The 15803-nt window shown below is 41.2% G+C and overlaps 1 protein-coding gene across 22 annotated transcripts in view; it reads left to right on the top strand.

Moving 5' to 3' along the window:
• DST (dystonin) overlaps nt 1-15803 on the top strand; it is a 488177-nt gene that overhangs the window by 412330 nt on the left and 60044 nt on the right. For 20 of the 22 annotated variants that reach the window (XM_082414288.1, XM_082414278.1, XM_082414289.1 and 17 more), the window contains 7 exons: nt 272-431; nt 632-958; nt 1728-1812; nt 2923-3164; nt 4074-4280; nt 14900-15019; nt 15190-15297. In XM_082414288.1, coding sequence (XP_082270414.1) covers nt 272-431; nt 632-958; nt 1728-1812; nt 2923-3164; nt 4074-4280; nt 14900-15019; nt 15190-15297 — 1249 coding nt within the window. The remainder of the gene's footprint in view (nt 1-271; nt 432-631; nt 959-1727; nt 1813-2922; nt 3165-4073; nt 4281-14899; nt 15020-15189; nt 15298-15803) is intronic. The other 2 variants (XM_082414279.1, XM_082414272.1) reach the window with 1 other exon arrangement.

Genomic DNA, 15803 nt, shown 5'->3' with positions numbered 1-15803 from the left:
TATTTCTTTTTTTTTTTTTGGCCATGTCACGTGGCTTGTGGGATCTTAGTTCCCCGACCAGGGATCGAACCCTGGCCCCTGGCAGTGGAAGCATGGAGAATAGGAGAACTATTTTAAAGTGTCCTCTCTGTGTGAGAGATTTTAATGTTAACATTAGATGTTTTCTACAAAAACTGTTTGGAGTGGAACGCAGGAGCACGAGTGAAGATTTCTGTTGACAGTTTCCCACGTTTCCCATCCCTGAATGACCTTCCTCTTGGCACGTTTTCAGGAATCGTCAGTTGGAAGGTATCTCAGTGGTAGCACAGCAGTTTCACGAAACCTTAGAACCACTGAATGAGTGGCTGACAACCACAGAAAAGAGGCTGGCGAATAGCGAACCCATTGGAACCCAAGCGTCCAAGCTGGAGGAACAAATTGCCCAGCACAAAGTAAGGTTCCCATCACAACGTTAGTGAGATCCGGTTTTCCGTGCCCTTTGTGGTTTTAGGACATGCATTTGAGTTTTGTACTGTTGTGTGATGCATCAGTGCAACCTTAAGACCCATTTCATGTGTCATCTTTTTGTTCAATTTATGTTGTCATTTTTATTTGTCCATTCTTTTTGTTTCCTTTTTTAAACTTTATTTAGGCCTTAGAAGATGACATCAACCATCATAATAAACATTTACACCAGGCCGTTAGCATTGGCCAGTCCTTAAAGGTTTTGAGCTCCAGGGAGGATAAAGATATGGTGCAGAGTAAATTAGACTCCTCTCAAGTGTGGTACATTGAGATTCAAGAGAAAAGCCACGGCAGGTCTGAGCTTCTCCAGCAGGCTCTGTGTAATGCTAAGATTTTTGGGGAAGATGAAGTGGAGCTGATGAACTGGCTGAGTGAAGTGCATGACAAGCTGAGGAGACTCTCGGTCCAGGATTCCAGCCCTGAGGGGCTGTGGACACAGCAGGCTGAGCTGCGGGTATTTTGATTTATTTTATTTCATTTTTTTAATTTCAGTTGTCCTCATTTTCTCAGTCTTCCTTATTTCTGTATTATTTTATGTTCACTATGATTTAGGTGAGTTGCTGTACTCAAAGAAGACATTGTCTATGTATACAGTGACTTTTTTTTAATGGAAGTATAGTTGATTTACAATGTTGTGTTAGTTTCAGGTGTACAGCATAGGTATTCAGTATATATATATATATATATATATATATATATACACACACATACACATATATATATGTTTATGTATATATATGTGTGTGTATATATATATATATGTATATATATACACTTTTTCAGATTCTTTTCCCATATAGGTTATTACAAAGTATTGAGCAGAGTTCCCTGTGCTGTACTGTAGGTCCTTGTTGTTTATCTATTTTATATATAGTAAGTAGTGTTGTATTCAATTACTTTTAATGAAGTCACATGTAAGAAGAGATGTAATTTATCCAGTAGCTGGATTGTTGACTTTTCATTTTGTTATTTCATCTTTGTATACAAAGACCCATAATTAACCAGTACTCCAGTGTCTCCACATCGCCCATTTTCTGAAGAGGGGAGTAAATTATGATAGGTGAACTGAGACATGGGCACAGTGGTGGAAAAAAGATGGGTAAACATGAGAACAGTGAGGAATATTTGAAAAGGTGTTTCCTCAAATAAGATTAACTGATAATGCCAATGCTTATTTAAATTTATTTTTTTCCCCCCGCATAAAAATGGTACCTGTGTTTTAGGTTCTGCAAGAGGACATCCTACTCAGAAAACAAAATGTAGATCAGGCTTTACTAAATGGTTTAGAACTACTTAAACGAACAACAGGTGAGATACCTTTCAAATCAAATCCTCATGACATGAGCATTTTGTGTTGCTTTCAAAATATTTTAGAGATGGGGGAAAAACACAGAGCACGCTGGAATTTTGGGGCCACTCCAAGACTTCATCCTGGGGAATGCTTTGAAGGCCGACCGAGGGGGTTTTGGACTATGATTTCATTGTTTTTCTCATGATCTCACTGAGTTTTTAATCGAAGTTTTGTGTATTACTCATAACACCAAGCATTGGTCAGAGAATCCCATGGCAGAGTGACATTAGTTTTCCACTTGTGGAAGGCAGTTGTTCTAGATGAACACATAGGTTGTAGACAGTTTTTTAAAATTTTAAGATAGGTGGCATTCAGTGACACATAGTGTGACTATACCCAGGCTTCATTTCTCTGTGCTTGAACTCACCAAGAAGACAGATATTACCTTGTTTTAGTAATTCCTTTGGCTGTAGGAATGTCTCATTGTGTTTATATACAATTCAGCACATGTGTGTGGTGGGGGACAGGTACCATTCATTATGAATGGGAAGAATTTGATACAGTATCGAGAGCCTTGCACTTGGACTCTGAAGCCCAGGACACAATTTCTCTGTGTCTCTGAAAATTAAATAGAGGCAGGTGAGAATCTATTGGAATAGTGCAGGTGAGTTTATTATTTTTAACACACACACACATGCATAGATTATACATATATAAATGTATATATGTGGCAGGCACTATTCTAAACATTTTGCAAATACAAACTCACTGAATTTTTATCACAACTTTATGAAGTAGGTGCTATTCGTAATGCTAAGTAACCAGGGGCACAGAGAGAGGTGAGGTATCTTGTGCAAGGTAATACGTCACAAACTAAGTATGCAAACCCAGGCAGTTTTTAACCCCGATGCTTGAAAATGGAAAGACCATACAAATAGTTGCAAAGGTGGTACTTTCCACATAGTCCTTTATAGTTTTTATATTTGCATTTTCAGAGCTGTTTACATTCGCCAGATATCCTCAGAAAAATTCAAACCTAGCAAGGGGCTTTTCTTGGGTCAGAACTTCTTTAGCTGAATAACTCTTCTTCGCCTTTCATGAGATATGACATGCCTTTGAAATTCCAGGTGATGAAGTTTTAATAATTCAAGATAAATTGGAAGCCATTAAAGCGAGGTACCAAGACATCACTAAACTGAGCACGGACGTCGCCAAGACCCTGGAGCAGGCACTGCAGCTCGCGAGGCAGCTGCACTCCACGCACGAGGGGCTGTGCGCCTGGCTGGACAAGGTGGAGGTCGAGTTGCTTTCGTACGAAACGCAGGTTCTGAAGGGAGAAGCCTCCAGCCAAGCACACGCGAGGCAAAAAGTACGCTCCGATTTATACACTCTTTGAATTTGCTTGTTATCTCTCAGGGAGCCTTATTCACACAGGGGCGAAGTGATATCTATCACGTGTCATTACTAATATACTTAAGGATGCCTTGGTGGGCGTGGACCCAACAGAAATTGGCAGCAGATCAGCTATTTAAACTTTTAGGAGCCCAGACATGAAAACAGCATGTTGTCATTTGTTTCTCGAATCTTATAGAAACAGAATGATGAAAACAGAAAAAAAAAAAAAGGAAAATGGTCACTGTTTCAGAGGTTCATGTAATTTGGTTAGAATAGTGATACCTTTATAAGATAGATGCCAAGCATGAGGTGGCTTTTCTAATTATATTGCAAGAGTGGTGTTCTCTCATGCCGATCATCCTCCTTCTCAGAGTTTTCCGCCTCGGTTTTTATCATCCCTGATGTACGATCACACCTGGGTGAAGGCAGTCCAGGAGGTCAGGTCCACTGAGCCTATAATGATTCAACTGGGATGATTTAAAGCCAGTGTGTCCTCATTTTGAGGGTCATTTGATTCTGGTTTGGACTTTCCTCTTTAGTTTTCTGGTACCTGATTACTTCGAGGTTACCAGCAAGCTGGGTTAACTTGCTGGGTTAACTTGCCGGGTTCGGGTTCCCAATTTTTAAACATTTATGTTACATTTCAAAGCTAAAGTCTTGCCATGTTGACAAAGGAAGTGTTCTTTGGAACTTCTCAGGGGAACACTTTCCTTTCTGCAGAATAGCTTTAAGTAACCAAGGGGTATAGAACGTAACTGGCACTAAGGGGATCCGTGCATCACGTTGGCCTGTGAAGGGCTTTAGCCCCAAGGACAGTTAGAGGAGAAGCCCGTTCAGACTTGGCGTTTCCCACAGGTTTGTGTTTCCTTCCTTCTGTTTTCAGGAGCTAAAGAAGGAAACTAAGAGCAGCAAAGCCCTGCTGGACTCCCTTAACGAAGTGAGCTCTGCTCTCCTGGAGCTGGTGCCCTGGAGGGCGAGGGAAGGGCTGGAAAAAATGGTGGCCGAGGACAATGACCGCTACCGCTTGGTGCGCGACACCATCACACAGAAGGTGGAGGAGATTGACGCGGCCATCCTGAGGTCCCAGCAGGTAGGCGAACACTTGGGCGTCTGGGCAGTGCGTTTCCTCCACTTGCTCCCAGGGCCTCCACCTGATCAGAGATGACTGTGAGTGGTGCTTCCATTCATTGGTTATGCTTCCACAACGGAAGGGGTTTGAAAAGCATTTAGCTGGGCTACATGGACATCTGAGTGCCGGGCAAGGCTCATCTCTACATTGTTGGCAGCCATCTGCCTCCTGGTCTCCCAGCCTCAGCAGGTCAGCCACTGGCAGGACTAGCACCGTTCTCCTGCTGTCCAGACAAAATGCCTTTTGTGTACACATGTGCATGCTGCTCATGTTAATTTTATGCCCTGGCTGCGTCTAATCTGTGTGTGAGTAAATATTTTGAGATATCGTGTAAGTCACTATTAACTGTTCCTTGATGTACATGGCAAAGAAAGGCTGAATTCTTTCTAAAAAGGAAACAGTTGTGTTGGTGATGTAGTTTTTTTTTCTGAAGATGACTGAAAGGGGAAAAAATGATCGTTGCTGACCTGTCTGCAACTCGTACGGTTTCTGGTTCCAGAGAGTTTTATAGGCCCCACCCCTTAGCCACAGCTCTCTCAGACGACTGTGGGCAACGAGGAGAGGGTCCTGGATCTAGAAGCTTGTAATACATGTTTTGATTAACTTTTATTGAAATCTCTGAATATTTATATTAAGTCATCAGCCTCTTGTTGCAGACTTGCTCTGACAGAGTTAGTAGGGTTTTGCTGTGTACTGTGGAGCAGGGCTTGGGAAGGTGGATGACTCAGCCTTTGCACATCCAAGCCAAGAGCAAGAAACACAAATCAAGCAGGTCGTGTGGAGCATCCAAAATTCATTCTCTAAGGCTGCCGTAAAAGTGTAATTTATCTAGTTCTAAAACATGGCGCCTCACTCCTCATTTCAGTGCCGTGCTCTGGAATCACAAAAGCCGATGGAATACAACGATAGCAAAAGGCCTGCCTCAGACATTTTTGCGAGGGAGGCCTTCATGCCTGAGGAATGCATTTGCGTGGCTCTGTTTTCAAAGTCTGGAGGAATTTGTATGCCTCATTATCATAGGAAAATAAGTGTGTTTATTTGTGAAGTTTATTCAACTATTTGAAAAGAGTTGGATTGTTTTTCACCAGAATTTCTTTCGACCTTTCATAGTTGGCACTGAAGACTTCTCTAAATAGCACGACAAATATTCTGTCCTCTTGGGAGTAGAATTTTCTTGAGAAGCTGACTGTGGTCGGCTAGTTCAGTGAAGGAGGACAGTGATAAGGGTGTAACCAAACCGAGGTTCGGCTGCTTGCTGTTCATAAGCCAATAACTCGAGAGGCAAGTGTCAGTAGAAAGGAAAGGTGCTTTAATCAGAAAAGCCAGCAGTCTGGGGAGCAGGTGGACTTGTGTCCAGAGACCAATTCTGAAGATTCTGCTCAGCCGTGACAGTTTTTAAGGGGAAAAGAATCTCAGTGAATCATCGAGGCAGGAGGTTGGGTTCTGCATCCTCGTCCATTGAGTGCAGACTGGCTGACTCTCTCTTCACATGTTATCTTGCCCCCGTGATCTCCTGCAGGATTGCTAAGGGGGCTGTTGGGGGTAGAGAGCTAGTCATTTTTAACTGCTTAATTCTTCATTCTTACTTCTTAAAATCTAGCAAAAGAATCCGCAGGTTAGACAGGGCATGGTGCGTATTCAGGAGAACATAAGTCAGGAGTTAGTTTCAATTGCTTAGTGATCTCATTCCTATAATTAGGTTCTTTTAAGGTTAGAGGGGAACAGAAATGGGCAAACAGGAAAGGGGCAAAGGAGCTGCTTTCAAGGGCAGGTGACAGGCTGAGCGCTTACTGGTTTGTAAGCTCTGCCAGGTGCCAAGGTCATTAACTGTAGCCCAGTTCTATTCAGAGTTTTGCAAATGTTTTCCACAGGTTGGTATGTGTTTTCTCGAATCTAAAACATATACCCTATAGGAAAATAACAATTATTGGGGTTTTTTTTCCGGATAAAATCATTCCTTTCTGAAAGTTTCAAGACTTTGTGAAAGAATACAGAAAAACTCGTGGAAGCAAGAACGTGCAAACACTGTGGTCTGTATCCTTCAAGCCTTCCTTGTGAGAGAGGGGGAGATTGTTTAGTAAAAGTATCTCACTACCAGTAGGTCATAGCTAATATTAGTGCCATTGATATATTAATATCTTCTGGTTGTTTATATGTATTTATTCTGTACTTGTATGTGCATTCCTTTGAAATGGCCTGCATGTCTGCCCAATGGAATACCTCCAGTAATAAAGAAAACCAATAAAATTCACTTAAGCCAATTTAAAAAAAAAAGGAAAGAAGAGAATACCTTTCCAGTAAGGCTGAGATGTACCGTTTAGAGCTGGGAGGAGCATATGCAGTGTGTGGGGAGGTAACCTGCCTGGGGTCCCACAGCTAGTGTGTGGTGGAGATGTAACCAGGACTTAATCCAGATCTCATTCTACCTCCCTAAAGGGCCTCTGTATAAATCAGGTAGAGAGGAAAAATCCTAAGGCAGGAGGTGATCCATTTTTTTCTAACCTCCTTCAGTAATCTGAAGGAAGGCGCCATTATTGCAGCAAAATAGAAGTATGAGGATATTTCCAACCGTAAGGCCTGTGAGACTTGGGCAAGTAAACTGAAAAGATCAGGAAATCTCTCTCTCTCTGTCTCTCTCTCTCTCTCTTTTGCCAAATTTAAGAACACATTGGTACCTGTCTTTCTGGTTTGGCAGAGATTTAGTTTTGCACTCAAAAGAATAGTTTCTAAACTTATAATTAACAAGTTTAGAAAGGACCTAATATATCACTGAAACTGTTTTATAACCTTGCCCATAGATGTTTGGAATTAGGACCAGAGTACAGTTTAATATGAAAATACTTGTTTTCTCTTTATCCAGTGATAATGCGTCCATGAAATATAAAAGGAATGGTGCAAAAAAAATCTTTAGACTTGGATATGAACCGCATATTTTGTATGATTTGTTTTATGTTGTATAAACAAATCATCTACCATTCTGTTTCTTCTCCACCTGAACTGTGGACATGATCTGACAGCAGTCCATCTTTTTCTGCATACCTTAGGCACATACATCTTGTTTTATTAAGAGCTACTCCTTCCAGATCCCTCCCCGACATACCCAACCACGAGTGATGGAGTGAGGATATGGGCCTTGCAAATGACTTGGTAGTTTTTAAATTTATAGATTTGATGCTTCGTCCCCAAATAACCGGAGTAAATTCAACTAGATTGAAAATAACTGAATGTGCTGTTTTTCCAAGCAGCTTTCTCTTAAGATGTTTCCATCTTTTCACATTAAGATTGTTTATGTACAGGCCTGCCTCCTTTATACTGGTATAACCTGCATTTTTGGAATTCAGCAGCCGTGTAGGGACATTGTGAACAGTCAGGCCACCATCACAGAGGGTGTTGATTGACATGGAAGATGTCAGGCAAACGTGGAAAAGGGCTGAGGTCTGAAGAGAGGAGGGAAGGGGGCGACCAGATACCTCCTCGTTAGCATGTGCTTCGTATCCGTCCGGTATACATTTAGTTTTCAAAAAACTTCTGATGTGACGTGGTTGGATTTTTCACGTTAATTCTGTATCACATAGCAGTTTTGAAAAGATGTGTCATTGAATTTTGAGATCATAGGGCCAAGAGCCTTATGTAAAGTAGAGTGATGTTTATTATTATTTTGGAAATAATGGAACAGCCTCAATTATTGGCAGATGCCTGAGGACGGTGTACATTCATTGTGACCAGTTAATAAGCTCCTGAGTCTGACTCTGCAGATTTGCAGGCATCAGTATTCTGAAGAGGATTTTTTTTTAATTGGGCCCATTCATAAGTTTTAAGAAAAATCTGAGTGGAATAAGGCAGCTTAGTAAATAGTGATTGTGAGCTTTAGAAAAAAACAAAACAGCTGCCTCCTTCTCACAATGCCTGCCATTATCTGAGTTAGAAACTGGGGGTATTTTTGCATGTTAAACCTACACAAAGTAACCTATCCTTGTTGCTTTCTTTCTCTAGTTGCACACTGAACCAAATGACCCATGTGGAAATGGGGAAAGGAGCTTTTGCTTGAAAGACATACAGACTTACAGCCTGAATTCAGATCACTGTGATTGTTTAAACCCCAGAGCATTTTGTTGTCCTTTGCCTCTTATAAATGTGCAATTATCAGAAGGTGCTGAAGTGTGTATTTCACTGGGTCTGGGCATCCCAGGCACTCTCTGGCAGTTCTAATTGCCTGGCTTATTTTATTGGGCCTTCATACCCCCCCCCAGTATAAAGGCACATGGGTGCAATTAAAATAAACAGTTCTTTGGGTCATTAGGGATCAGCCTGGGAGAAAAATAACACCTCTTAATTTCTTTTAAAGAACTAGAAGGAAACCTCCCCCACGGAAGTGAGATTTGTTTACAGTGGGAAAATATGGGCTGGGTTATGAATAATGTGAAGAAAAATGGAAGGAAATGCTAATCAAAAGAAAGCAAGCGCTAAGACCCTCGCCAGGGGAAGGGAGTAAGAGGATGTCCTGGAGGTTAAAGTTTGCTTATCACTCTGTCTTTCTTAAACCTCTGCTTGCACGCAAGAGAAACTTTCTAGATAAGTACAAAAGCAGTTTGTCAGACATGGGAGAAACGTTTAAATAGTAAGTGAAAACCCACCACTTATTGACTGTTGTGGTATTTGAGCCGATATTGGTGAAATCCCATGAATATTTTGAGTGACCGAGCCCAAATTGTGTACAAGCATGAGGGATGTAACAGGGCAACCGCAAGTGTAGGCTCTGGGGTCAGACCACCGTGGTTTGAATCTCAGACCCGACATTTACAAGCTGGGTAACCTCTGGTGAGTCAGTTAACCTCTCTCTGCCTTGGTTTCCTCAGCTGTAAATGGGATTAGTGGTAATAACCACATTATATCCTTTTATCCTGACAGCAACTGTATATTCTTGCATGTTCAAGCACTTAGAACAGTGTGTTCAGTAGAATGTTGGCAGTTACTATTTTACCCAGTGTTTTTCAGGAATATTTAGAGATTAGCCAATTAAAATGTTTTTCACCAACTTGTAGGAAGTTTCTGAAATACTAGTTCAACTATACTAGGAATTACCGTAGCTGGGGTTGATGGTTGGACTCCAGGGATGATGCGTATTAGAATATTTCCCAGAATGCAGTTAAGGATGCTAGCACTCTCTACAATTCATTTGAAGTCATTTTTTGCTACTTGTATGAGTAGTAAGCAAATTTATTAAAATTTGGTATAGGGAGCTTGCTGTCCACGTTACTCACATGTGAAATAAGCCGTTTCATGGTCTGTTAGAAATACTCACGTTAAGTAGTTGTTTGAAAGAGTCACAGACCTAAATAAAAACGCCTTGCTTGACTGTAAATTGCTTCATGTAGACCCTGGGACTACTCCTTTCATTTTTGGACAATAAATATTTTCTAATTTAATGAAAAAACCTTTCAAAGGACAGAGGGAAATTTCTGCTTGAAGTCTTGTTTTCTTTTAGCAGAGCAAATATTTGCCTTGGTTCAAGAAACAGTGTTTGAGTTTCAGCTTTCTCTTTTGGCAACTTGGATGGTGTCATCATACTGGTTTTCATTGGATGCTTTTTTTTTTTTTTTTTTTTCCAGAAAGTATCATCATACTGGTTTTCATTGGATGCTTTTTGGTTTTTTTTCTTCCAGAAAGGGAGACTTATTATTAAACTCATATTAACACCAGCAATCTGCCTTTCTTTATGAGGACTGTCATATAAATCCTAAAAATAGCCTGAACGCAAACAAGAGGGGTGGGGGGCATCACTTTATTTTTTTCAGGGACCAGTAGAAGAAAAAAAATCATTCCTGTTAAATTTTATTCTTGATATCTTGCAACATTTTCACTCTGGTAGAAAGGGCTGGACTATTTTTTCTCAGTTTTGTGCTGAGTGCATCACATAGTAGAGCTTTACCCTGGAGTTCCACCATGTGCGGCTTGAAAGCGAGTGATCAGACTCTTCCACTTGTTTGTTGTGACGATTTCTTTTTCCACATCTGAAGCTGCTGAATTAGTTGATGAAATTTTTTTTCTTTTTCACATTGATCAGCAATTGCTAATGAGTAGTTCCATTTGAAACTAAGTCATGTAACAATTATTGAACCAGATGAAGATAGAATTTTTCAAATGGCTTATCAAGATTCCTTCTGGAGTCCACATTGTTCTGACTTGTCCCCGTAGCAGCAAAAGTAATGAATTAGTGGGCAGAATATTTATTCACAACGCTACGTGCAAATCACGAGGCGGCTTCAGAAAACAATGCATGCCGTTATGGGAAACATAGGAAAGAGAAAGACTTCTGCTTGAGTATATAAACGTGCGGAGTCATTTTAGAAGTTCTGCCCTTATGGGGGAGCTCGCCCACTCTGACGACTAAAGCTCTGCATTTCTGTCTGGAGCAACTTTGCCTGTCAGCGATCCTCTCAGACGTGTGACACTTGGAGGAGGACCCATGGGATATGTGTCCAGTCCTCACACATGACAGTGTGACGGCTCCCCGGACACCAGAGGAGTCTCAGAGCAGCCTGACTTTGCATGATTTTTGGTTAGATGTTGGTTTATATTCAGATTTTGTTCGGTAGCCCTTCTAGAGATTAAGTAAAGGTCTGTTACACCGTATCTTCCTTTTCATATCTTTATGCCATTGGTTTTTAAAGGTAAATGTAAAAGTATTATTTTAACCCCTGTTATACTTCTGCTTTGGCCCATATTTAGATGGTTATCTAAATTTTTTTCTATCTAAACTTGTTGACTAAAAGAACTTGACCTGCAAATAGCTTTAGTATTCATTTACTCATTCATTACTTAGTAAAGGTGAAAGCTAGTGGGTTCATGATAGGTAGAAAAAACTGTAAACAAATAATAATTCAGTAATATTAAGAATTTTTCACTTATATAATTGGTAATTTTTTACCTGTGAGATTGGAACCATCACAATGACTTAATCAGTGCTGTCTTTTGTGCCAGGCTGCACTGGCAGGTTATGCCCTTATAATTAAGAAAAGTTCACTGATAAGTTTGACAAAGATTATTAAAGAATAAATTATATACCCCATTTTGATGAGGGGATAGCCAAACTCTGCTCGTGGGAATATGAATCAGTACAGCCAGGGCAACTTGGTAGCATAGATCTAAAAGAGAAAATGCAGACAGGACTTAACAGATGAGAGGTTACCCACACAGAGTTTTTTTTTTTTTTCAATTAACTTGTTTTAAGATAACTGTAGGTTCACATGCAGTTGTAAAACAGAATACAGAGGTCCCGTTGTACCATTCACCCAGTTTCCCCAGTGGTAGCATCTCGCAAAATTATGGTACAACATCATGAGCAGGGAACTGAGACGGCTGCCATCACGACAGGGAACGTTTCCGTCACAGGGACCCCTCATGCTGCCCTTTTATAGCCACACCCGTCCCCTCCCACCTCTGCCTCCTCCTCAATTTCTGGCCACAAATCTGGTCTCCATTTCTCTAACTTTATTATTTCAAGAATGTTTGAGTACTTTCCAGCCACAGCCACTTTTTCCTCTCCTTCTGGGACTCAGTGACTTGAATTTTCTTTTATTATAGTTCCTCAGGCCCTGGGCTCTGTTCATTTTTTTCAGTCTATTTTCTATTATTCAGGCTGGGTGATTTCTGTGATTCTGTTTTCTGCTTCACTCATTCTTTCCTCTGTCCTCTTCCTTGGTCTCATCCACTGAGCTTTTATTTCAGTTATTACATTTTTAAGTTCTAAAAATTTCCATTTGGTTCTTCTCCGTATATTCTGTGTCTTTGCTGAGACCTGCTATTTTGTTGCTGAGGCCTTCTAATTTGCAAGCGGAGGCCACTCTTCATCGCGGTGCGCAGGCCTCTCACTATCGCGGCCTCTCTTGTTGCAGAGCACAGGCTCCAGACGCGCAGGCTCAGTAGTTGTGGCTCACGGGCCTAGTTGCTCCGCGGCATGTGGGATCCTCCCAGACCAGGGCTCGAACCCGCGTCCCCCGCACTGACAGGCAGACTCCCAACCACTGCGCCACCAGGGAAGCCCCGAGGCCTTCTAATTTTTCCCTCATTTCCACTGCGTTTGAAATTGCTCATGGAACATTTTTATCATGGCTACTTTAAAATCTGCCAGATAATTCTCACATCGTCTTCTAGGTATTAGCCTCTGCTGATAATCCTCTTTAATTCGGTTTGAGTTCTTCTGGGTTCTCGGTGTTGTGTGTCTTGGGTCTTCATTAAGCCTTCTGTTTTAGCTGGCTTTCCTGACACCGCTCTGGCAGAGGCAACGGGGATGCTCAGGTGGAGGGAGATCCCAGGTCCCCCAGGCAGCCTCATGGGACACCTAAGGGTGGGGCCGCTCACTGCTGGGTGGGAGTGGGAGTTCCAACTCCCTGACACCATGGTGAAAATCCAGACTGTCCACAGGCTTTCCCTGATGCCACCCTGAGGAGAGGGGGAGGTCCAGGCTCCCCATGTGGTCTCCACTGACCCGGGAGCAGGGATCTGTGGTCGCCTGTGGGAGTGAAAGTTCCAGCTCCCGACTTCGCTGACATCACCCGGGCAAGGGTGTTGGGCCCAGGCTCAGGAGGGTGGAAATCTGGGCTCCCCGTTCAGCCTTACTTGGCAGCAGTGTGGGGAGGCCAAGGCTTTTTTCTGTGGTGTTTGGTTGGAGTAGAATGGTTATTGTCTATAAGTTTTCTGTCTTGCAAGGCTGCTCCTTTCCTGCTCCTTTTACTGGAGACAGGTTTTCCTGGGGCTTTTTCCGCACCTCTGGGTACTCCTGGGTGGCAGTTTCTCCAGCATCCAGTCCAGGGTATGGGAAGCCAAAGAAAACCCAGGGAACTCACCCCCGTGCTTTTCCTCGGGTCCAAGACTCATAGCAGCTCTGCTTTCTTCTCTCTCCTCCCGGAGGCTCCTTGTATGCATTGTGTATAATGCCCAGGGCTCTGAGATGTACTTGTGAGATAGGGTAAAAGTAGGTCTACCCCATCCTCCTGTGAGTCTGCGGAGTGTTGCCTAGTGTCTTAAAAGTACGAACTGTTTTCCAGTTTAGTTCCTTACCTCCACCCTTGTCTCCCCTCCCTTAGTTATCCCCTGACCCCAATCTGGATTTCCAGGTGCTCTTGAAACATTAGAGGTTCTGGCAGTACTGGACTTGAAAATCACAACGTCCATCCCCCTTCGCTTTTCCCACTGAGGCTTTGTTAGTTACCATTTATGGTTGGTGCTGTGGTGTCACTTGCCCTCTGTACTCATTTATGGTAACTGGAAGGCATGGGGTTTATCTGATGCAAGGTATTGAAAATGTTTGTGCTCTTTGACTTAGAAGTCAACTTCTAGGAATCTACCCTAAGGAACTAATTAGAGATGCCAACAGAGATTTATATACAAGGATATTCGTTACAGGCTTGTTTATATAATAGTGAAAAAATGCAGAGAACCTAAGTGAAAATATCCAGGTATGCTAGAATACAATGATGGTATTTAAAAAATCACATTTATATGACATGGGAAATGTTCATGATAAATGAAAAAGCAGGATATGAAACTGTTTATACAGTATTATCCCAGAGCTTTCTAGGTCTCAACTTCTGGAAGAAAATTCACTAAAATACCAACGGTATTAACTCCAGCTTTTAATTTTCTTCTGTATATTTTTCCATACTTCACAAATTTCTACCATGAATTATTGTTATGCTCAAGAAAAGAAAATCTCTTGAAATATTTAAGAATTCTCTTGAAAATGTTTTCTGCTGTTATAAAATGAGATGTAAAAGAATGATACATGAGACATTTGGGGGTATACTCGGCATACATAGAAAGGTATTTTCCATATACACACAGAGTAAATAAATGGGAATATGTCATTCTTTTTTGCTAGGGATTTTGTACTTTGATAACAGCATGCTACCTGCATATCATATTAATATGATAAAGTGAAGGATGAAGTGATTTAAAGATGGTGTCCAGCTACTGACTTCTATAGCTTTTCAATTTGTATAGTATTTTTTTTTCCAGCTCTCTTTCCATGTCAGAAAGATGCAGAGTTCCTCATTTTCTTCAGTTATTGCAGTACAGGATCGTGAGCACACTATGATTTTTTTTGTTAATTAATTTTTATTGGAGTATAGTTGCTTTATGATGCTACGTTATCTTCTACTGCACAGCGAAATGAATCAGCCACGCATATACATACATCCCCTCCCTTTTGGATTTCCCTCGCATTTAGGACACCACAGTGCATTAAGTAGAGTTCCCTGTGCTGCACAATTTGTGTAGTATTGCTAAAGAGAAAATCCTTACCACCACCAGAGAGAAGGCATCAGTGTTAGCTGTCCTCATGTCATTAATGCCGTGTTATGGATCCAGCACGTTTTAAGAGGTTGTGTTTACTTCCTCTGTGGAAAGTTCTCCTTTCTTTATAACATCAGTCACTATCATGGATTATTTCAGGTTGCCATGAAGAGACAAGCTCACATTTTCCATTTGTGTGATAAGGATATTTGAAAGAAATGTAGATAGGTATTTCTCTGGCACCAGTTACAGGAACTTGCTGACCTGATTATTTATCTTTTGTTTAGTTTGACCAAGCGGCTGATGCAGAGTTAGCCTGGATTAGTGAAACAGACAAAAAATTGACATCTCTGGGTGACATCAGGCTTGAGCAAGACCAGACCTCCGCTCAGCTGCAGGTTCAAAAGGTGAAGACACACATTTCCAGTTGCATCTACATGGTTTGTCAGTGTGCTCCAAGGAAATGCACTTGCATGATTGAATGTAACTTGGTCATTTTAACTGCTTTGCCTAATTGTTTTTGTTTTAGTCATACACTCTTTAAAAAAAAAAAAAATCTTTGTTTTGGTAAATACAGACATTCACCATGGAGATTTTGCGACACAAGGATATTATTGATGAGCTTGTTAAATCTGGACATAAAATCATGAGCACATGCAGTGAAGAGGAAAAGCAGCCGATGAAGGTATGACCTCGTCCATGTGACTGATGTGAGACTTGTGAGCAAACAGCATGTGTGGGGCTTTCACTCTGAGAAAAGCGCTTTTCCTTTATCCACAGCTGCTGTTTAAACAGCTAAATCATTAGTTTCAAATAAGGCATTTTTCAAGCTTATAGAATAACAGTGAAAGGAATACTCCTTAAGGGAATAACCCTGGGGATAATCTTTTTTAATAGACAGAAAAGCTGTTAATGTTTGAGTCCTTGAGTAACTGGGACACATGAAGCATCCAATTAATGTTCTCTGTATTATCACTGTTATTATCAGTATAAATTGTTATTCTGTATGACAGCTGTTGTTTATAGGCTTCAGGAACATTGCGGCCACTGGAGCTGAAACAAAACTCAAAATATGTGGTTCTCTCTAACTGAAATTCATTCTGTATAAAGTTACAGTAATCTGTATAGGAAAAAAAGGAGCGGAATCATTAAGGAAGTGTTCAGTTTATGTAGTTTTAACGATCCTTTACA

The sequence above is a fragment of the Balaenoptera physalus genome, assembly GCF_965194825.1.
Source record: "Balaenoptera physalus genome assembly, chromosome: 11".
Taxonomy (NCBI): Eukaryota; Metazoa; Chordata; class Mammalia; order Artiodactyla; family Balaenopteridae; genus Balaenoptera; species Balaenoptera physalus.
This window is presented reverse-complemented; position numbering and strand designations above follow the sequence as displayed.